This window comes from Hemicordylus capensis, chromosome 4, assembly GCF_027244095.1.
Source record: "Hemicordylus capensis ecotype Gifberg chromosome 4, rHemCap1.1.pri, whole genome shotgun sequence".
Classification (NCBI taxonomy): domain Eukaryota; kingdom Metazoa; phylum Chordata; class Lepidosauria; order Squamata; family Cordylidae; genus Hemicordylus; species Hemicordylus capensis.
In genome coordinates, this window is record NC_069660.1 from 172,107,115 (window position 1) to 172,130,262 (window position 23,148).

The window sequence follows — 23,148 nt, forward strand, 5'->3', positions numbered from 1 at the left end:
AAAATGTTTTTTAACAGACCTAAAGATGGTAGAAGATGGATCCTAGGCTAGGTGTTAAAGGACAGCCTTTGTACCTGTTTCTGCTTGCCCACGTACTCCCTTATTCTTTCTCAGCCCCCCTGAGATATCTTACGGTATCAACTCTCTCTCTCTCTCTCTCTCTCTCTCTCTCTCTCTCTCTCTTTCCTCTCTTTAGGGTGGTAGAAGAAGCAACTGAAATCATGGTTGATTCACAAGCTGCCATTCACTTCTACTTGCAGGGGATTTCGCTGACCCAAGATTGTTTGCAAAACATTTTTCAGAAACAGGACAAAGCTGTGTAAGGACCACAGGAGAAAAAATGCACTTGAGAAGGCAAGGGAGCAGCACACACCGCCAGCTCTGCACTGGATTGTGAAGTTACCTGCTCACTGTTTGAAGTACATTCCTGTGCATACCTTGGAGGTCTTATTCCCTCCAAAGGAGCATAGTGTACAAAACACATTTTTTTTTTTTTTAGTTCTGACACAATCAAACTATATGATATAACAAACCACTCCAATTCTGACCATTTTTATGTTGGATCATATTGTGTCAGATCTGATATGATTTTTCTCAAGCACAGGCCTAATACATAGTTCCTGGTTGTGAATTATTGGAGAGCCAGCGTGGTGTAGTGGTTAGAGTGCTGGACTAGGACCGGGGAGGCCCGAGTTCAAATCCCCATTCAGCCATGAAACTAGCTGGGTGACTCTGGGCCAGTCACTTCGCTCTCAGCCTAACCTACTTCACAGGGTTGTTGTGAAAGAGAAACTCAAGTATGTAGTACACCGCTCTGGGCTCCTTGGAGGAAGAGCGGGATATAAATGTAATAATAGTAATAATAATAAAATAAAATAAAATGACTTCTGGGGAAGGGAAGGATTGTTACATACAATGCAATCCCATGCATGTCTTCTCAGAGGCAAGCCCTGTTGAGTTTAATGGGCTTACTCCCAAGAAAGTATGCATAGGCTTACAGCCTTGCTATTCCCAATGGCTAGGGTCCTGACTTCGTCCTATTCAGAGGACTTACAATGGTATTTAAATTTGTTCAGAGCAAACAAATTCCCATTATTTGAGTGGATTCTACCCTGATTAAGACTAAGCCAGGATCCCAGCCAATTCATTCAAAATTGCTGTTAAATTCTGGTAAGTTTTTTTAAAAAGCACAAAAAAGTGAGACCATGGTAATTCTTCATCTAGAGAGGATTTCAAATTGAACAAAGCTACCCGCATAGATATCTCACAAATTTTTCCATGAAACTACATATGCTCCCAACCATAAATTGAATATTCCTATTCTGCTAAACAGTGTTTAGTGTTACCTTCAGTTCCACTTAGAAGGCCTCTGGTCTAGTGATGTGCTGGCTAGAGTTAGGCTCTGCCTTCAGCTGGGCAAACTGGGATGCTCACACATGTCCAGCTCTATTGTGCAATCTGAAGTGTGCCACAAGCTGCTTGTACAAATGTGCCACTCAGCAGCAAGAGAGCTGCATTTCAGTGTAACACAGTCACACTGCTTAGGAAGAGAGTTGGCATTAGGTCTTTGCGTCTTAAATCAGGAAGGATGTAGTATGCAAAATAGGGATGTGCACGAAACAGATTTAGCCTTCCAAGCTCAGAACGGAATGCTAAATCCATGGAATGTTCTATCAGAACAACTGGTTGTTCCTACAGAAGATCCCCGTTCTGACCCAAAATGTTCAGAGCACCATTTTGGATTCCAAGATGGTGCTCTTGTGGCCTCTGTGCAAGTTGACCACACAAATGGTTGCCAGACATGTGCAGAGGCCAGAAGAGTATCATTCTGGAGTCCAAATTGGCACTAGAAAGGGGCTGTTCTGAGTGTTCCAGGCTCAGAACAGGCCCTTCATTTGAAGGGCATTCTGTTCTGACCTCGGAACACTCAAAATGGCCCATTTCCATTCGGAATGTTGCGAACACGGAACATTCTGCACATCCCTAAAAGCCTGCCTTACTCTTCCTGTCATGTTAGGATTGGTTGCCTGGATGCTGCAGGCACAGCCCAAGAGCAATTAAAACAGCAAAATGAGCTAGCTTTGAATGACCCAAGCACTAGACCTCTGACTACTGTGAATCACTCTTAACCAATGAGAGATTTGCTGCCTTGATTCAGCATCTTTCTTGAGCAGTCTACTAAAGCAAACTAGACAGTTTGTATAAATCCACTTCCTTGTTGGCTCCCTCTAAGGATGGAAATAGCCCAGAACTTGCTCAAGAGCTGGCTCAGCACAAGGCCTGCCAGGAACTGATTTTGCAGTTAACTCTTCACCTCCAGTTTCCATAGCAACCTTGCCTCTTTCTCGCACTATTAGCATGTACAATGAATGCGCCAGAGGGGTGCCTTTACCTTCCTGCATCTGTTGTAAGATCTGAAGTTACCTACCCATGCAACTATATGAAGAGAGGGCCCTTTCCTGCATGTTTGGGAGTCCTGCTGTTCCAGGGTTCAGACTTTATGGTGCTTGTATAATAGGTGAAGGGAGATGGAGCCTGCTACCATAGTGCTGCCCCAACAAATAACATGTTGAGAGGTCTCCTCTGGTTCTTGAGTGGGTTAAGAAAGGCACTCTTGTTGATGAAACTGCCTCGAGGGTGTTTGGTTGGCACCCCCAGTTCCAGAGAATGTGGGGGGAATTTAGCTCAAAAGGGGAGACGGTACCAAATCAGCCTTAATTTGTGCAAATGTATGAACTCAAGAAAATCAGCTTGAGAGAGAGAGGTTTTAATTAACAAATAGAAATTTATTGAAGAAATATAATTTACTAGGTGGTCCTAATGTAAAAGCAATGCAAATATGTTTTAAAATAGGCTATTGTAAGGCACATTTAGCTTAAAGCTCCAAATTATGTGTAAATTCCCAGGCGGGCTAGAGAGGTACTTTAAGACAGAGGGGCAAGATTTCAGAAATAAGAGAAAGGGATAGGTTCAGCCCTGAAGATGCTGGGCAAGAGGCTATATCGCCTATCCTGAAGATGGGAACACCAAGGTGGTCTGCTGGAGTTTCTTGTTGCAGTCTGATGGGGTCCAGAGAGAGAGGCACAAGGGAACACTGAGATGTTTTGCAGTGGGAGTCCCAAGTGTAATAGAAGCACACTGGGTCATGGAATTAGGGATATTTTTATCCCAAAATGTGCATTGAAGGCACTTGTCTTTTGTCCTGCTCTGCTGAACAGGGGAGCCCAGACAACCTTTTTGGAATGCATTGTGTCTGATCTTCCCTCCTGAGTAAGGAGGTGTGTGAATCGCCTATTGTATTCTGAGGACAATTGGAGTGTGCAGGTGCATCCAGAGCATCCTGTACTGGGAAAGGCTTCCTGATAATCCTATCAAAAGTTTTGATGGGCACCTTTTCAAAGTTACATCCCTGACTCATCCCTATTGTAATGGATGCTGTTACCCTTGTCTTATCTGTCTTTCCTCCCTGGTCTGATGGCCAGGTGTTGTCTCTCTTTGCAAGAGGAAGAGGAAAGTTTAGTTTTCGTTCCAAGTCCGAAATGATCTTGAATGCGAGACACTTGCAGTAGCTAGTTCTGGAGTCTGCTTAGCCAGGGCCCCCTCACAGAAATAGGGAGTGTGGATCTAATCCACTTTCCAATTTATGGGGCTTGCAGCCAAATCTAGGGGCAACCAGTCCACTGCCAACTAAGCGACTTGTCCCCATGTATAACATAGACTGGGAGCTCACATTGCGTTGCAGCTCCTGAGCATAGCAAAAGTGCAGTCCCCAAGCCTGGAGATGCAGTTGCAACCAGGGAGACTTCTGGGAGCGAGCAGAATAGGCTCAGCTGGTAACACTCTCTCTTCTATACATTAAAGCATACACGGATCATCTGAGACAGGAGAAACTTATGGCTAGGTTTCAGATAATGTGACTGGTGCTGAGGGGTCAGCAGAAGCTGTTCTAACCAGCCACCTGAGATCCTGGAGTTCCTGTAATCAAAAAAGGAGTCCTAATCTGATGGAGAATAGCTGAAGAGTGAGTAGCATGAACTGGATCGTCCCATATTGTAATGTGATACAATTTGTATTGCCATTTGAGGCAGCAGCAGAAAGCATATCTGAAATCACTATGGACTGGTCCAGTTGACTACAGAGCACCCCTTTATTTAATCTGCCACAAATTACAAGGGATCATTTGATGTTTAGGTTGGTTAATGAGAACTGTGTGGGCAGAGCCTCTTAACTGCTAAAGAAGAGAGATGGAACGTTCAAAATGTTTGGAAGAAGGTTGGAACATAGTTTTCAATATTTGATGGCTAAATCTGTACATATCTACATGCATACATGGCTTGCCTGGACCACTGTTTTAGCCCCTCAGCAGCGTTGCAAATGTGGTATTCTCTTTTGGACTGGAGCCTGTAGAATTGCTGGTGAGTGACGAAAATGTCAGGAATTTAAGCAGGGAAATGGGGACAGAGATGGCTCATTGGATAGGAACACAACTATCAACAGATCACTGAGCAGGTACGAGCTGCATTCAAGGCATCCCCAAGCAACAAGAGAGTGCATTCTTCATGGACCCGGCTGCCATTAAGATCATTGGGGGAGGTCCCGTTGCAGTTACTACTAGCTCATTTGGTGGTGACCCAAAACTGGGCCTTCTCTAGGGTTGCCCCAGGGCTGTGGAACACCCTCTCAAGTAAGATCAGAACCTCCCAATCTCTGGCTGTGTTTAAGTGACTCTTGAAAATGCACCTATTTTATCAGGCTTTTAGTTTATAATGTGCTAGAGTTTTATTGATTGATTTAGTTTGGTTTAGGGTTTTAAACTGTAAACAGCCCAGAGATTTTCTATGGGGCGGTATATAAATGTGATCAATAAATAAAATAACCCACTAGGATGTTGCTCCAGCAATTATCTGGAGCTACCCGAGGGCTTAAATAGTCCTGCCACTGGACTGATGTCTCCCACTCTGAAGGCATTGTTGCAGCAGCTTATAAGGGCTGTGCCCTTCTTTCTCAAGCAGGGGCTCTGGTGGAGTAGGGGAGATCCCTCTATTTAAGGGTGAAGGGGTGGGGCAGGGCCATCACCTCAGATCATCCCAGTGCAGACTGGCAGCACTGTGCCTAATCAGTGCATCATCATCATCATCGTCATCATTATTATTATTATTATTAACATTTATATCCCGCTCTTCCTCCAAGGAGCCCAGAGCGGTGTACCACATACTTGAGTTTCTCCTCACAACAACCCTGTGAAGTAGGTTAGGCTGAGAGAGAAGTTACTGGCCCAGAGTCACCCAGCAAGTCTCATGGCTGAATGGGGAATTGAACTCGGGTCTCCCCGGTCCTAGTCCAGCACTCTAACCACTACACCACCCTGGCTCTCTCCATCTTCCCCATCTTCTGGTAATATAGGGTCTGACTCCCAGACCATGACAGGAGGTTAGGTTGAGAACATCATTGATATGCCCAAGGCTACCCAGGAACTTCATGGGATTTGAACCTGACCTTCCTTATGGAGGACTTGTGAAACATAATACTCTGCCTCATGCCAAGGATGCATTTCTGTGTTCTTGAGAAACAGAAATGAAATGAGAAGCCCCCCTCCTCTAGCAGGGAAAAATATCTAGGTGAGAAGGAATATCTAGGTGAGAAGGCCTTTGCTACCTTTCCAACAGACAGCCGGAGCTGAGGTGGGGACTGCATAGGAAATAAGCAGGCGGGTCACCAATAAAATTAAGCTGCAAATCTTAGGACATCTAAGATCTAATCTTAGGACCATGATTGGAGATCGAGGTGAGGCTTAGATAATAGCAATGCTCCTCCATCTGCCTAGTTTTCACTGTCTTGCCCTTACTCCTAGGTGTGGCAACCTCTTCACAGTCTCTATGGAAATGAAAGCAGAGGGTCGGGGGTTTCGACGTGTTACAGCCAAGATCTTGGAGTTCTCTGGAGGAGATGAGCGGCCTAGCACCAATCTGTGAGTGTGGGGTCTGATTAGAGATCAAGCAGAGTGTAAGGTGGGATTGTGCCTTCTATGGGAATGTGTGTCACTCCTAAATCTCTGGCACTAGGGCAGAGGATGCTCTCTCTGCTCAGATTTGAGTTGTCTGCCTAATTCATCCTGCTTGTGCTCATATACTCCCTTCATGCTGTGGTGTGGTGGTGATTTGTACCTTACTGCTTTTTTCCGGTACAGCTTTTTACCCCTCTTCTGGGCTTCATCTCCTGCGTCCCTTCCTGCTGAAGCAGGGTTCCTCCCCTGGATTCTTAAGCATTTACTGCAAGAGAATGCCTTCACGTTCTTGCTGTTGTGCCTGACCTTGCCAGGTACTTGTCTACATGGTCTTTATGATTCCAAGTTAGAATTCTGTCTGGCTCTCCATCTTGCAGAGGTGGCTTGCAAGTGTGGAGTGTGACTCTTAGGCCTTTAGGGAATGTGTCCTGCCACAACTGTGTCTAAGCCACTGCACATCACTTTGCAGTGACAATAGTGCAATAGTTCACCCATATATTAACTCTTGCAGGAGAGACTTCACACATATGCACTCCCTCTGCCAAGGATCTAGCCTGGGAAATGAGGCCTTTCTTTGGGTGCCAGCACCATCCAAAGAAACACTGACCTGGACTAAGACCTGGCTTTCAGTGGTCGCCCCATGTTTGTGCGATTCTCTCCTGAGGAAACCCATCCAATCTCATTGGTCTTTTCAAGAGGTAGTAACAAAATGTTTGTCTTTGGAGCTTGAGGTTATTTTAGATGTTCTTCACCGATACATATTGCTTGTTTATAGTGGGGGATTTTGTACTGACTCTTGTTTTTGGTTGCATATTTGTATTTGTTAGCCATTCTGTACTGCTGATGGTAGAAAAGTGAGATATAACTCAAAATAACATAGCTAGTAGATGGGGACAGAAGAGACGCCACTCAGTTGCAGTTTTTTTTTTTTTTTTTTTTTAAGTGCACTGACTAGATGTACCATACCTGCAGGAATTGCAAAGCAGGAGAATGTATAGCTTTTAAAGGATTACAAAAAATGGAATAAATTAAATATAAAATGAAAGCTTTGCAATACAATACAGACCTGGGAAGAGCTGAATTGCTCATCAGTGATGATGACACATCTCAAAATCCAAGAAGTGTGTGTGGCATTTTGACATCTGTAGTGTGAAATACGTCTGGGCAGTTTGGGGGAAGAAGCACATTTTCTTGGGTACAAAGCACTGTGCTGTGCACAGCTGGACCATTGTATTCCTGAGTGGTGCGTGGAGTGTGTGCAAGCATCATGAGTCACTATTGGACATGGCCTGTGTCATTACGCATGGCAAGCATAATGATTAGACTGCTGTAATGTGCTTATATATGGGGTTGCTTGCCTCTGAAGACTGTTCAAAAACTGCAGTGAGTTTTAAAATGATTAAATGTGAAAATGATTAATGGGAACATACCTTGGCAGTATTGAAACAGCTGCACCAGCTTCCAGTCCATCTCAGGACACAATCCAAAGTGCTGGTGCTTCTCTTGAAAGCCCGACATGGCTTGAGACTATGTAAGTTCTCCTACTCCAGCACAAGCCTGCCTGTACATTAGGTCATCCTTGAGGGTCCTCCTCTGGGGGCCCCCTTCTCTTGAAGTAAGCAGGTGATGACTGGGGAAAACTCTGTTAGAATATTATCCCCAGGGAGGCTCACCAGAGCCTCTCTTTCTTTGGTGAAACTCTGTTTACCTTCCCAGGCTTTTTCATCCTTGGTGATAATGATTTTAATTGCTGCTGTTTTATCCTGCTTTTTATTTGTTACTGTAATTGTGTTTTGTGTTAGACTTCATTTTGTAAACATCCCGTAAAATAGTTTTTACACTGAAGGACAGGATAGAAATGGAGTAAATGAACACACCAACATACACCTTCCCATTGCCCACATCATACAAGTCCAGTTCAGACAAAACTCACTCCCCCATAAAGAAGGTAGGGAGAGACCAGGAGTGTCTGTACTGTCTGTCTACATATGGGCCTATCTGAATAGGATGCACATGGACCCAAATTGCACAGCTACCAGATTTTGAGGGGCAAAGTAGCCATGTGATTAGGACTTGCATGTGTTGGATTTGATTGTGTCTACAACCTGTTCAAATCATATGGCCATGTGTGGATGTCCAGGGGTGTTGGAGTAGGGAGGTTGCACCTGATAAGTAGGGAAGGAAGGCATGATCACATGCTGCCCCACCATACATCAGAAGAAGATAATCTCCTTTATCATCCAAACTATGACATTCAATTTTTTTAAAAAAATTATATTCATTTTTAAAGGTTCTTATGGCACTTATCCACAGCCCTGCTATGATCACTGCAATGCCCCTGTTACAGACCAGGCCTGATTTATATACTAAATATGCTCATTAGCCAGTATACAAAATAGGTCTGGACCAAGTTCTTTTATATGGTGACCATGTAGGATCTGGACGCGCAAACAGAGATAGAGAGAGACACACTCAGAAAGTTCAATGGGCTTTATTATAAAAAGTTGCTCATCAAGATAAAATAATCCACATTAAAATAACATGTTTCCGATTCAAGGTGTAGTGTAATGTGCCTAACTAACATATGTGTGTGCATTAAATCTTCCTAAAGCCTAATACTATTCAGATACAGGCAGAAAAGGTGGGGGGAGGAAGGCTGAGGGCTGGCGTGGTTTGAGGGGAGATTCAGGAATTAGTAGGGGGATGAGGGGAAGGGAGCAGGAGAAGGGGAAGGGATGAAGGAATTCCAGGCTTGTAGGAGCAGCATATTTACCCAGGACCGGAGACTGGAGCGGAGATCTTTTCAGCTGAGGTCTTTGGCGGAGACAGGAGTTGTTGCAGTGCTCAGATCAGGCAGCTTGGGCAGCAAAACTCAGGCATTGCTGTAGTTTCTGTTCATGGCCAGAATTCCTGCTTTGCCCCGTGGCTTAGCAGCAAACTCTGGGATCCTCGTGAGCAGTTTTTGCTGTAGGCAAAAGATTGCTAAAACTCTCTGTCTAAAAGCCTCATTCTTATAGTGTATTTCTCTTCCTGGGTGTCCAAAAAAGGTGACAACTTGCTGCTACCTTCTGAACAAAGTCTTAATTATTCAGGATATTGGCCAGTCCAGAGAGATCTCTGAATCTCATCTTCTGTAAACTCTGTGCTGAGAGCTGCAAATTGCATCTTCCCCCAAAAGCTGTTAAAATTCAGAGGAGTTAGTGAGAAAATTAGTTGTGAGACAGCAATCACATTATTTCTTGTATATCTCTACCTAGTGTTTTTCTTGTAATTGAAAACAAGAGAATATTTAACATATATGTGTCAGATGTCCAATACATTTGTAGCATCAGTGAGGTGAGATTAAAGTCTACAGACGGATCTCTGTATGCATTTGGCTATGTTGAACTTCCATGGAGAACAATACAGTTAATCACTGACAAGGATTTAACACTGACTTCTTGTAACAGGAAAGTGGGGGGGGATCAGCCCTTGGCTCCTTCCACAGACACTTGGTAGTCAGTTGCATTTTTGCATATGAGTGGCCCAGGCCAAGCTTTGTGTTTCTTGCATATCCATTTTAACAACACAGTGCTGGATCACCTTCTCCCTTCACAGAGCAGGGAGCAGTATGCCAGCTCACCTCGAGTTCAGGTATTATTTCATTTCTTAATATAAAATAAAATCAGACACAGGCCTATATTTCACATGCTTCTGAGTTGGTACCTCTGGTTCTGATATGTTATAGACCGTTCATAACACCCCCTCCTCAGGTCCTGCAAACTCCAGGCAATCTCTGGCACTCATTCTGCTAGAAGGCTCATGCCTGCAGCACTTTGCCTCTGATCAGGAGCTATTGTGACCTCTCTGTTGGTTCCACAGTTGCTTGGCTATGAAGTACTTTGCTCTAGGTATGCCTGGGGTTACTCAAGGCTCTGCTGATTGGGTTGACATTTTAGGATTGTGCCTTTGGAGCTGGAGTGCTGCCACAGAGGACCACTCTAGTGTGTCCACTTTCATCAGGTGCTTTTTCCAGAGTGCCAAACACCAAGGCTACACCCTCCTTCTGCAGTAGTGCCCCACCAATTCCTGTGCCTTCTTTGTTACGAGGGGTTGCTTTTGTTAGCTGTGCACTAAATTTTTTCTAGTGCTGGAATTCATATTATTATTAAATAATTTATTAAAATTTTCTTATATACCGCCTCCTCCAAAGACTCTTAAGCAGTTAACAATAACAATAACAAAAGGGCAAACACCTGGCAAAACAGGTAGGTCTTAAAAAGGGCCTTAAAAGCAGCTAGGGAGTGAGTTGAATGAATGGTGGGGTGTGTGTGTCCAAAGTTCATGTCTCCTGTGATCTTTGATGATGATGATGATAAATAGTATATCACAGAAAACATTTTTCAAAAAAACTTACACTTTAGTTTCCTAGAGATCAGTTCTCAATTATTAAAGATGTTACTGATCCAAAACATTTACCCAAACAAATCTGAGCACTTTATGAACACACATCTTTCCATATCTGAATGTAACAAGCAGGTAATACTTTGCCATAATTTTTTTTTAATAAAAAGTATTAAATCTTACCAGATCTCAAATAAATGAACTTTTGTTTTTTAAGCTGTGAATAAGTTTTTACTCTAGGCAGGCAGGCAGGCAATACCCTCCAGAGCAGGAGCATTTCCAGACAGGGCTTTTAGCTCTGAATGGGGAGAGTGCACTCACACATTGGCTGGATTCACGCCGAAGTCCATGTGAGATATTGGGGAGCACATCACACACTATTTGTGTTTCATTGCATGTTAGAGCTTAGCCCAATTTATGTCTGGGGTATAAAAATCCACTTTTTATGTGGGTTTTTTGAGGGGCAAATTTGAACTTTCAGTAAAGCTTTGCAGTAAACCCATGTAAAGCCTGATGTCTGGAAATGATCCAGGACTTTTCAGCCTTTTTTGCAAGTACCATTTTTGTGGATATCACTTTTTGCAAGTACCACTGCCAGCAGGGGTGGCTGCTTTGCACAGAAGTGGGTGGCTTGCTCCATGCTCCTCCCTGCACTGCATTGATGGGGAAGCTTCTCCAGCTGCTATTGCGGCTGCCACTTCCTGATTTCTCCTCTGTCTTGTGCCTTCTTCCCTCCTTGCCCGACTTATGCCTCTCTTGAAGATCCAGCTGCCATACTTTGCTGCCAGCATGCTGCTGCCCTAGCCATCTCTCTTCCAGCAGGTGGTATGGTGTCGTGCATTTCCAGCAGGGCCAACTGCCACCGTGTTACATGCACCACTGGCTGAAAAGTAATTAGTCTGAATTTAACCAGGACAGCCCAGTTTTTCAGATGCTTGTCCCTGGTAAATCATAACTTATTTCACAAAGGTTCATATTTTTGTCTGCCTGTCTTAAGTGGGGCAGTAGAAATGCTGGGTTCACCACCAACAGCAGCAGCTGAAGAAATATGCCTTTTTAAAAAAGAAAGTACACATCTGTACTCAAGACACTAGAGGGCAGTAGCAGCAGTTGTTAGTGCCTATGGCAGGCAGAGATGATCTCTAGAGATGGTTCCCAGTGTCGTCACAGGCATTTCCTGATTTGCTTTGAACAAGCTTCTCTTTCTTTTTAAAAAGTCTATATCTTTATCCTTCTCTCACCATTTCCCCTTTGTTTACCCCTTCTGGCCAGGGCCATTGACAGCTCAGCATTGTCGGGTAGCTGCTGATCTCTGAGACTATCTTTGTGCTGCTTTCCTGTGGTGGTGGAGTGACTCCCTGAGGCCCACGTAGATAGAAGAGGGCTCATAGAAGGCAGTTTTCTGAGGGCCCCATGAAACATGGAACTGGCCCCACTTTCAGCTTCCCAACACTTGCCTTTGCTTCTGTCTTCTCTAACCCCTTCTTTGTTTACCAAGCTGGTGGTATTATTTATTTATGTATTTATTTATTTACACAGTCAGACAGGTGTTATTGACTGGTTTGTTTTATCCAGACATCGAGTCCTTCCCAAGGACCTGGGATGGCTGAATTTTATTATCAATGTTGTTGCTGTTGTTATAGATATCGTCGCAGAATAAAGGCTGTTCCCAGTAAAGCTGCTTTTTGTAATTGGCTGGTGGTGATGGTGATGATGGTGGTGATGATTATTATTTTATTATTATTATTATTTATTAGCATTTATATCCCATTCTTCCTCCAAGGAGCCCAGAGCGGTGTACTACATACTTAAGTTTCTCCTCACAACAACCCTGTGAAGTAGATTTGGCTGAGAGAGAAGTTACTGGCCCAGAGTCACCCAGCTAGTATCATGGCTGAATGGGGATTTGAACCCGAGTCTCCCCGGTCCTAGTCCAGCACTCTAACCACTACACCATGCTGGCTCACTTTGGTAGTCTTTCCAACCTGACTGCAAAGCTGAAATTATGCTTTAATCAAAAGTCAGCATCTGTATTAATTTCAAGAACAGAATGGGGTGTAAGTTATTAATTAAGGAGTAAAATGTGGTGACTAAACTGCATTTGGGGTAAGGAGGGGTAGTGACATCTCAGTCTCCTTTCTGGGGTAAGGAGACTGAGATGTCACTAATTGGATCCTTTGCCTAGCTGAACGCTCTGTATTCTTCTTAGATGCCTCTGGAGAAGAGATTCTATCTGCCCTCTCGTTGGCTGAAAAAGTAAGGGCGGTGGCAAAGAGAGTTTCACCAGTCCACTGGGATCCTGTTCAAGAAGCACAAAAGCGAAGGGCCGTGATTGGAGAGCTGAGGGCCCAGCTATTCTTCCACACTCGCCCAGAACAGGACAGCACAATCGGCCAGTTAGGGAGAGTGATGAAGGAACTACAGGTAACATGGCCAACCAAGCAGCAAGGCTGATGCAAGTTGATAAAAAATCCTGTATATAATAATGTCCTTACTGTGCAAATTGTATCTGGCATTGCAGTTGGAAATCTCACCCAGCCAGAGCTGAAGGGACGCATTGGAAGCAGTATAGTCTTGGCTGGCAGAAAATCTCCCAAGGATTCAACAGTTTAAGAATAATCTGCATGTAAAAGAGAGTGAAGACTTGAAATATTCCCTATAGAAGTGAAATGCACCTCCCCTACACAGTTCACTTCAGTCCAAGACCAGAACCAAAATCTTTATTACAGTCACTGACTAGTAAAAGTAAAGATATTTAAAAGACAAGTCACTGGGGCCACTCTAAAGAACATATTTTAACTGCTTTTATTCAATGTTTTATGTGACCTGCCCTGAACAGTTCTGGGATGGGTGGCATAGGAATGGAATGGAATGGAATGGAATGGAATGAATGAATAAATAAATAAATAAATAAATAAGAAAAGCCCTGTTTGGATCAGGCCATCTGCTCCAGCATAGGGGTATAGGTACAATTGAATGGGGTGGAGGGCAATTGTTCCAGGGCCTCTGAGGGAGGGGAGCCCACTTCCTGGGTGATGGCTTGTTCTTTCAAAGAACTTCTTTGCTCTCCCCCTTGCTCCTCTCTGAAGAAGGGGGTGGGGTGGGGACAGGGGACAGGGGCATAGCAAGGCTGGAGTGGGCCCAGAGACAAGATTTTAAAATGGGCCCCCCACACACACTGAAGATCAGCTCATGAAGTAAAGAAATCTTAAATGAGGCTGAATAGTGGTAACAAAAAGCATAGTAAAAACCTATGTGCCACAATAGAACATCATCCTAAATTATTTTTCTAAAAGTTTTGTAAATTGTGGACATGCAAGTCATTGAATGGTACTAGAGAAAGACATGCTGTTCTGGTAGCTCCAGGTCTTAACACTCACACCAATTTCAGAGGATGAACACAACTGAAGGAAGCCCGGGTGGGTGCGCGACTGGGGGAGTCAGTCATGTGACTTGCCTCTGGGGGGCCCCCCAAGGCAGTGGGCCCCCAGACAACTGTCTCCCCTTGCCCTATTATAGTTATGCCTCTGACAGGGGCCGATCTTCACTTTATGCCCCAGGGCCCACCCCAACCTTGCTATGCCCCTGGTCCAGCAATCTCTTCCTATAATAGCTAATCAGTTGCTTCTAGGAAATCTTCAAGCAGGGCATGAAGGCAAGAGTCCTCCCCTGCTGTTTCTCCCCAGCAGTCGTATTCATTGCCTCTGAACCTGCTGGTGCCATAGAAGTATCACGACTAATAACAGACTCGCCCCACATGCATTTGTCTTACAATCTAAATTCAGGATGTACCCAGAGTTACTGGGATAAAGGAACAATAATAGCTGCGGTTTCATTCGTAAAAAACATAAAACTTGGCAGTTAATTTCTAAAAATGCAGAAATGGCCGTTATTATTCTTGGTTCCAGAAATTCTGAGTGCATCCTGAAATCAGTGTTGGGAACCTAGTCAGGCTAATAAAATTGAAGCTGCATAACTCCTTCTGTTTTCCTATTATAAACTGAAGACTATGTGGCTTTTATACCATACCCAGCTTCTCCCGACCCTGCCTTTACATATATTTGAATACATTATAAATAAAGTACAAATAGTTATTTAACAGACCCCTCCCCCCACCGCCAGAAACAGAACAAACCAAACAGCTGCCTATGATTTTTTCATACTAGAAAGGATGTCACTAAATGGACACTGAAAGTTCGGAATAGAACATTCAGGAGATATCTTCTGAATGGCCATGGCAGCTGTGCAGATGGTGGCCATTTGCATGACTTTGCTAAACATTGGGCTAGCGCGGCAGAGTGAGGGGAGCGGCAGGGTGCTTCTCTGGTACATGCTCCACAAACTAAGTTGGACTCTGTTCAAGGTGCTGAAGAAGCAAAGCTGGGGGGAAAAGAAATTGACATCAGCAGCATATGAAATAAAGGAGGACCCTTGTCTTGAAGCCAGGGTAAGTCCCAGATCTCAACCACATTCTGAGACTTCAGGGCAGGGGAAATGATGTTTTCCCATAGTACTCAGTATAAGGAACCCTGTCCATTCCATCACAGCAAAGCAGCCAGGCACACCTAGAAAAGACCAACATTCTGTTAGTCATTATTTTGGCATCTGGCTTTTGAGATTATCTTTTTAATTGTTCCATCTGCATTATTTTAGGACTGTCAAAAACTAAGCAGCATCAAATGGAGTGTGAGTGTGCCTCCAAATACGGAATGTCTGGCAAACCCTACTCGCTGCTGACTGACCCTTCATCATTGCATGACCTGTGGTGGCTCCCATCACCCCTAAGTGCAGCTCCCTCACTGAGCCCCAGCACCATCTTAGAAGGTGCTTACAGAGCTTGGGAAAATATAGTGCTCTGCAGAGCTGGAAAGGGAAAGCACTATACTTCAGCACTCCACCTGCCCTTTCCAAGATGGCGCTGGGGTGCCACAGGGCTCAGTTTCTCTTAAAGGCCACCCTTCCCATGCTGGGGGAAATGCAGCACTGTGTGAAGGTCAGTGCAGTGAGAAATGGCTCTTACGTTGAATGACTTTTGCCTAAAAGTCAAATCATAAATCTCTTCTCTCCCCCCCCCCCGCCGAATCTTTGTTCCATTTGGGGGAGAGTTCTATGGGAGGCCTAGATCACACCTCTATAGCTTTGATCCACTTGATTGTGTTCTATTTCAGGGCCAATTCCTGTCAGAAATTGATAGTGGAGATGAAAAGGGAAATCATCTAGGAAGCAAACTGAGCCAAAGTGATACACACCAGGAGGAAGAAGGTATCGGAATTGAAAAACTATTCTGAGACAGAATTACCCTTTATTCATCTGTGTGGATTTCGGGGGGAATGGATGAGAGGCAAAGATGAGAATGATGAATACACAGAATGCATCTTGACTTGTAGGACAAATCCTGCCCTATTCAATGTCCAATATTTGGCACACTTCTTTAGGGAGTAACCGCAGAAAAAACGCTAAGTCTGGGAGAGAAAGATGAGAAGGAAGATTATACATATAGGTGTGTTTAATACATTCTGTGGGTGAAGTGTACTTTGTAAAAGTTAGGTCCCTAGCAGGAGAGTGTATTTAAATTGTGTGGTGGGGGGCGGGGGTGTCAGGCTATTCTATTTCACCTTGCACAGCAAGACCTTCCTCCCACTCTCCCAATGATTGAAGACGTTCTTTCCCATCCCTTCATGCTAATAACTTCCTTTCACACAAGATTTGTTTCTGTCAGAAGGTTCCAGTACTTCAGAGATTGACCTTGGGCAGATGGGTGTACATGAAGGAGCCACAGAAGAGAAACCTTTTACAGATGCAGCCTACAAAACAAGGAACTTGAACGGGGCAACCCGAACCCCCAGCCCTGTAAGTGTTTATGTGGGGCTTCAGATTATGGCCTGTGCCTGAATCTGTGCTTACGAGGCTGGACAGATTTGATTTTTTTAGCAACAATTACAAATGTGTTCTCCGTTGAATGCTGTACTAGGAAGCTTTGTGGTTTGCAGCCATGCCATGCAACATGCCCTCCCAATATAGAGTAGTAATTGTCCTTGGAACTCTGGAAGCTGGAGGTTTGTGTTAAGAAATGGTTGATAGCTTTCATTATTGTAAAGGAAAATTGTGTGCACTGCCTAAAGATGAGTATATCAGATGGGATATAAATATGATAAAGTAAAAGCACATGAACAGCTTTGAAACACTCTCTTTGAAGAGCTTTGCTATGCTCCCTCCTAAATGGTTGAAGACCCATCTTTTTCAGAGAGGCTTTTTAATGTTTCATCTGCCACTTATATCTGATACGTTTTTTAGTTCTTAGCTTTTTACTTTTAATTTGAAACTTTTCACATTTGTAACTTTTCAATTTGGTTTTAGCTTGGTCCTTTAACTTGCTGGTTTTTTAAAAAATTGTTTTATAGTGTATCTATCTTATTAATGTTGTGAGCTGCCCCAAGTAGCAGTGTATTGGTGGGTGGTGTATAAATATTTTAAATAAATAATAGTTTCTCCACTAAGCACTTGGACTTAATTCTTATGTGCAAATAGCTGCATACTGCGTGAAATGTAATTTCCATGGAGGCAGCACCTCATGAGGCATGTGCAGCACACTAACTGCTCACCCAGCTGTGGTGATTTGCACACCATCAGTGCAACCCCACCTTGTCTTTGTGGATTGTGCCAGTGTGATTAACATTACTGTACCTTCTTATCGCATGTGGCTTGCATGCATGTGATAGTTCAAGCAGCAGCCACATGGCTATCGGCAGATAAGAACCGGGCTTTGGAAACAAGAGGAGACTCAGGACTGGGCCTCCATTGCTCAGTGGGTAGCACTTCAATCAGCCCAGATCCTCTGACTCCCTCCCGCCCACCCTGCATGCTAAACATCCTTTCCAAGGAAACGGAAGTCTCGGTTGTGAAAAGAAGTGTAATCCAAGCAGGGAAGATATTTCGGTCTTTGGTTTTCAATATAAATAAGAGTTGACGCAGCTAAAGCTGCTCTCTGCAAATCCAGTAGAAGCATATTGGCTCAGTTTTTTCCATCACACCAAGCTGACATTTTCTAGTTTCACAATATGAAATTTGTAGACATCCTGTATGTATTTCATGCAAAAGGTCTTTAGAGCATGGTTGCTGGTTGTTTTTTTTCCTGGGAGGGCTCCTGTGACAACTAGCTGATATGCTGATGAATTATTTCATATCTCTGCCAAGGAAAGCTTTGCCTGCTACATTTTTGCATACCATGCAACTGTTGAAGATACAAGAGGGAACCCTTCTACATTAATACTATTAAATGCTCAGTGAAATGATCTTGCAGGGAGCTGGGGCTACATAAACACTTGTTTATATTAAAAACCAAAGACTGAAAGTTATCTTCCCTAAGTGAGCACCTTTTGGAATATGGTACTTTAAAAGCAGACTGATTCTCTATGCTGCTGTCTTCCAGAGTTGGGCTAACCAGCAGTACCAAGATCCAGAGGTGAGGTTCTCTCTAGCCAAAGCCAAGAGGCAGTGTCTCAAGGAACAGCATCAATCCATGATCCAGCAGGAGCTTCTCAAGATGGAATTGGAACTGGCAGGCCAAGAGAAGGTCAAGTCACTAGAACGAATGTCTGGAGATGGGTTTGCAGGGGATTTGGGCACTTCTGAAAGAAATTCAGACAAGGCCCTCCTATTAGGGATACGTACTTGTTTAAAGGCCTTGGTCCTTAAGGATATGGGACTGAGCAAGACCACTCTGAATAGAGAAATGCACAGCAAAGACATGTAAGGGCCAAACTAGACTTGACTTTAAACAGTATGAGCATAGGAAGCTGCCTTATCAGTCCATCTAGCTCAGTATTGTCAGCGCTAACTGGCAGTGATTTTTCCAGGGTTTCAGGCAGGGTTGTGACATTGGCACGAATGGCAGCTCCCCTTCTGAGGCAAGTAGCAGCTATGGACAGGGCCTGTCCACAATAAGGCACAATGAAACAACTGCCTTAGAAGGCAGACTGGTGGAGGCGGGTGCAGCCACTCCACTTCCACCCATCACTTCCACACTTCCTGCTGCTCTGTTCCCTACCTCGCCTCCCCAAAAGGTAGGGAGAGTTGGATCAGCCAGAGCCTGCAGGGAGAACAGGGACAGCTACCATCAAATAGGGAGAGATGGCGGGGGGGATTGGATTGGTGTATGCAGAGGGTAGAGGGCAGGGCAATGGGGGTGAAATAGTTCCTGGTTGGGTGTGCTGTGTACCAGGTTGAGGCTTGGAACCAGATCTGTGGGTGAGGTGGAGATCAGGACAGAGGGTGGTGGTGGTGGTGGTGGAGAAATTGCTGTCTGGGTTGCTCTGTATGCCAGGTTCCAGCTTGGAGTTGGGGTGAATGTGGGAGAAATCGCTACCCACCTAGTTCTTCATGCCATGTGATGTGTGTGGCAGCTCACCATGCCTACTCAGGTGCTGGGAAGGTTTGGGCTGGGCCTGGCTGTGGGATTCACAGTCCAGTTCAGGACTGCAGCAGGGGCGAAAGGTTACATCCCCTCACCCCTGGAATCCTGACCTGGACCAGGAACTCCCTGTGGCTGCTACTTACAAAACAAACACATAGGGCCAAAATTTTCCAACCACCACCTAATAGTGGACGTGATACCAGCAGTTAAAGATGGTGGCTAAACAGTTTTCAAAAGAGCCTCCATTATCCCTGCCCCATGGTCTAGAATGCCAAAACAGCTGCTTGAAGTTTCCTCCTTTCCCTCCATTTCAGCTTCCTTCAGTTCAGCAAGAAGCTCTACTCTGGCAGAAGGAAAAGACCTTGCTGACTCTGCGCCTGGAGGCACTTCAGAGGGAACAGGCAGAAGCAGAAAGGGATCTGGAGGAGCTGAATAAGGAGCACAGACATGAAGTAGAGGCTCAGAAACAACACATCCTGCAGGTCACCAGAAGATTCAGCTGTCAATCCCCCATGTCAAACTGAGAGAGGCTCTTAGCCTTCCAAGCACCAACCCAGTTGCTATATGGTGGCCTTTTTGAGATATGGGTCTTTATCTTAGAACTAGCCCATATTTAGAAAAGCTCAATATAAGCCAAGTCTCAAGGGTTCTGTAGAGTGAATGAGCTTTAGGTCCATATATACAGGTGAAACTCGGAAAATTAGAATATCGTGCAAAAGTCCATTAATTTCAGTAATGCAAATTAAAAGGTGAAACTGATATATGAGACAGACGCATTACATGCAAAGCGAGATAAGTCAAGCCTTAATTTGTTATAATTGTGATGATCATGGCGTACAGCTCATGAAAACCCCAAATCCACAATCCCAGAAAATTAGAATATTACATGGAACCAAGAAGACAAGGATTGAAGAATAGAACAATATCGGACCTCTGAAAAGTATAAGCATGCATATGTATTCAGTACTTGGTTTGGGCCCCTTTTGCAGCAATTACTGCCTCAATGCGGCGTGGCATGGATGCTATCAGCCTGTGGCACTGATGAGGTATTATGGAAGACCAGGATGCTTCATTAGCAGCCTTCAGCAATTCTGCATTGTTTGGTCTCATGTCTCTCATCCTTCTCTTGGCAATGCCCCATAGATTCTCTATGGGGTCAGGTCAGGCGAGTTTGCTGGCCAATCAAGCACAGTACACTGTATACTTTTCAGAGGTCCGATATTGTTCTATTCTTCAACCCTTGTCTTCTTGGTTCCATGTAATATTCTAATTTTCTGAGATTGTGGATTTGGGGTTTTCATGAGCTGTACACCATGATCATCACAATTATAACAAATTAAGGCTTGACTTATCTCGCTTTGCATGTAATGCGTCTGTCTCATATATCAGTTTCACCTTTTAATTTGCATTACTGAAATTAATGGACTTTTGCATGATATTCTAATTTTCTGAGTTTCACCTGTACATATACAGTATTTTACTTGATCGCACACATGACGTCTGAAGTGACTCCATGGAAAATCATTGTGTTTTTAGATGATATGCAAGTTTCTCTGTCGGGTGCAAAATGAACCACCAGGCCAGGGAATTTCATGTAGAATGTACAAGGAAGGAGAGTGAGCAGTAGTTTCCACCCTGCAGAACGAACTGCGAGAGACGTGCTTACTGCTTCCCAGCCACTCAGTACCCTGCCCATGCTCTTTGCAAAGGCAGGGCTGCTCTGTGGCTATGTGCATCCTCGCACTTCTGGCCCAAATCTTTCCCAATGGGAGAAGTGTCAGAAGTGCAATGATGCACTGCTGCTTAGCCATGGAGCAGCCCAAGCATTGCAAAGCGTGCAGGCGGGATGTAGAATGGCTTGGAAGCAGCAAGTATGCCTCTCGCTTGGATCGGCAGCTTGCCGCACAGTATGTGGACCAGTGCCTTTCAATATGTGCTTTTCAGGACTTGCTGCTGATCTCACTCACTCATGCACATTGGACTTCTCTTCCAGGTATTCCAGGCTTATAGGAGACATGCAGAAGAACAGATGAATACACTTGAACAGAAATATAGAAAGCTGCTGCAAGAATCTCTCCAGGATGCTATCATCCTCTCCACTCAGAACCAGCAACTCCAAGCCCAGAAGCAACTAAGTTGTACGGAGAGAGCAGCCCAGACAGACTTCCAACCTGTCAGGCTGACCCATGAGAGCCACCCTCCATCATGAAAGCCTCATTGAACATAGTGGGACTTACTTCTGAGTAAACATGTATAGCTTGTGCTGTTGAGACCACCCATTTCTTTCTTTAAAAATTAAGTTGCTGCTCTCGTTACATTCAATTAGTGGTGGAAAGATTAAAAAGTGATAAAGTGTGAATAATGCTATTTTTGCTTCGGCCATAAGCTATAGTGGGAAATCGCTAAACACTTAACTTTGTTTTCTTATCATAATGAAATGAAAATAACATTTTATTTTTTGCCATTTAAATTGCTGTAACTAGAGCAGTTGGGATGGGAACAATATTAAGGTGGTGGGGTGCAGTGGAATATGCACAGTCCTATCTACCCCCAAATTCATAATTCTTCTCTTCTCCCACCTTGGAAGAAAGTCCTATTAACAGTGAGGCTTAGCTCTGAAAGGATCACTTTTATTTTTAAAAATAAAAATGGGGGTGATTGGACACTTGCTGTCCATAATATTGACCTTAGTCCTCCACCCACCTCTGCCACCTGTGGGAAAATGTTTGAAAATGTGCTTAAGCAGAGAAAAGACGTAGTCTGAAGAAGTAGCAAGCTAGCCGAGATAGATGGCATTTTTCGTATCAGGTACATTCTGTTCTTTGTATGTGGGGATGAGAGAAGTCACACTTGAAACCATCTGGGACCTTTTGAGTTAAAAGGGGATGTACTGGCCTGTATGAAATGCACAAGTGTGGAATGTACTGTTATCTCAATATAAAAGAGATGTAGAACCTGCTAGAAGGCGCTGCTGCACCCAATGAGCTTTGATTGCTAGCAAAAACTTTAATAAAGCTCTGTTTGAAATTGTGATACTAGCGCCTGGTGTAAATTACCCAACCAAGGAACGAACATGGGTAGAATCCCGGACTCCCAGCACACCAAAAAGAAAAACTGCAAAGGCTAATCACTGGAAGTAAAGTGGCAACAATGCACTCAAGTGCAGAAGTGTATGTGTGCGCACATATGCATGCATATGCATTCCTTTGGGAGCCAGCCCTCTGATACAGAATCACTTACACAGAAATCAGCTCCTCCTCAGGGGTGCTTTCCACATTACACGCTGCAACCATTTCACAACGTGTCTACTCAGTGTGCTTCCGTACTCACTTCTGTACTTGCAGTGAGGTGCCATCCATTTTTCAGATGCCCTATTTCGGGTTTTATTGCTGCGCTACAGCACTACGCTGCATCTGCATTGCAGGAAAGTAGCAGTATTTTTCCATTGTAGGAGGGTTGCAACAATGTTGCCCAGTGTAAGTGGTGTGGATGGTTCATGGCGGGGAGGGGGGGGCGGCAATCTGTCCATATCACTCCTTCCCGCTTCAATTTTACTTGTCTCTTTTTATCCTTATTTTTACACTGTGTGAAGGGGGATTGGTGGGCAGAGCCTTAAGACCTGAGAGTCTCTGCCCGGGCTTGCTTTGCTCACTTTTGGGGGGCAAAGCAAGGGGGACCGGTCTCAGCTCCCCTGATGTTTATTTAGGGGCCCTCTCTGCTATTTCTGTTAGTTCTGCTGGATTGCTGGTGCAACACTGCAAGTAAATTCTCATTTTGGAGCCATGCTTTCCCCGCCATTGTTGTGTTTTGCTATGGTGCTTGCACAAGGGTGTAATGCCACAATTTTTGTTTTTGAATGGTGCTTTCCCTGGCGGCTTTGCACAAGGGAGATGAGAATTTCTTTTTTTTAGATGTCACACATCCCCCCCCCCCCGACAGCTCCTTTGCAACCCCATTGGCCCACAATGGGGCAGGAGGAGGGGGCAGAGAATATGGACACCCTCTGCCTGGAACCACGTTGCAGTGGATAGCAATATGAATGGCTGCCAGCCTACCACAAAGCATTGGACAACCCTTTACTCGTGGTTTGAAACAGTCGCACCATTCCATTGTACCTTGCAACACTTCTATTGATGCAAAGCTTGTAATCTGAAAAATGCCAGGCTCAGACAAGGTGCAACTATCGTTCATCTATACCTTTCCTAATTGCACAAGCTGTTTCACTAGTGATATCAAGACCACTAATTAGTTTAGCATTAGCAGAGATTTGCAGTATGGCCACAGGAAGGAGGCCTCTGCCTGGCTGCTCTCCTACATATTAGTGTTGTAGATGTGGGTATGGCATGTT

The 23,148-nt window shown here is 44.4% G+C and overlaps 2 protein-coding genes across 9 annotated transcripts in view; both read left to right on the plus strand.

Annotated features, from left to right (window-relative positions):
- Positions 1 to 499, plus strand: part of LOC128324882 (uncharacterized) — a 43,607-nt gene extending 43,108 nt beyond the window's left edge. The window contains exon 9 of one of the 2 annotated variants that reach the window (XM_053250015.1): positions 261 to 499. In XM_053250015.1, the coding sequence (XP_053105990.1) occupies positions 261 to 273 (13 nt within the window). In that variant the 3' untranslated portion in view covers positions 274 to 499. Of the gene's footprint in view, positions 1 to 196 lie in introns of both variants that reach the window. The other variant, XM_053250014.1, reaches the window with a different exon arrangement.
- On the plus strand, positions 233 to 21,833 carry LOC128324879 (uncharacterized). Of its 7 annotated transcripts, none has more exons than XM_053250006.1 (10): positions 233 to 354; positions 5,852 to 5,968; positions 6,188 to 6,318; positions 12,597 to 12,811; positions 14,751 to 14,834; positions 15,556 to 15,649; positions 16,110 to 16,237; positions 17,817 to 17,960; positions 19,115 to 19,282; positions 20,794 to 21,833. In XM_053250006.1, exons 1-10 carry the CDS (start codon positions 341 to 343, stop codon positions 21,007 to 21,009), a joined length of 1,311 nt encoding a protein of 436 aa, XP_053105981.1. In that variant the 5' UTR covers positions 233 to 340; the 3' UTR covers positions 21,010 to 21,833. The 7 variants fall into 7 exon arrangements, with proteins under 7 accessions (XP_053105981.1, XP_053105983.1, XP_053105980.1 ...); XM_053250005.1 differs by having other exon boundaries at positions 235 to 354; positions 16,107 to 16,237; XM_053250007.1 differs by lacking the exon at positions 233 to 354 and adding an exon at positions 3,914 to 4,021 and having other exon boundaries at positions 16,107 to 16,237.
- The last annotated feature ends 1,315 nt before the right edge of the window (positions 21,834 to 23,148 follow it).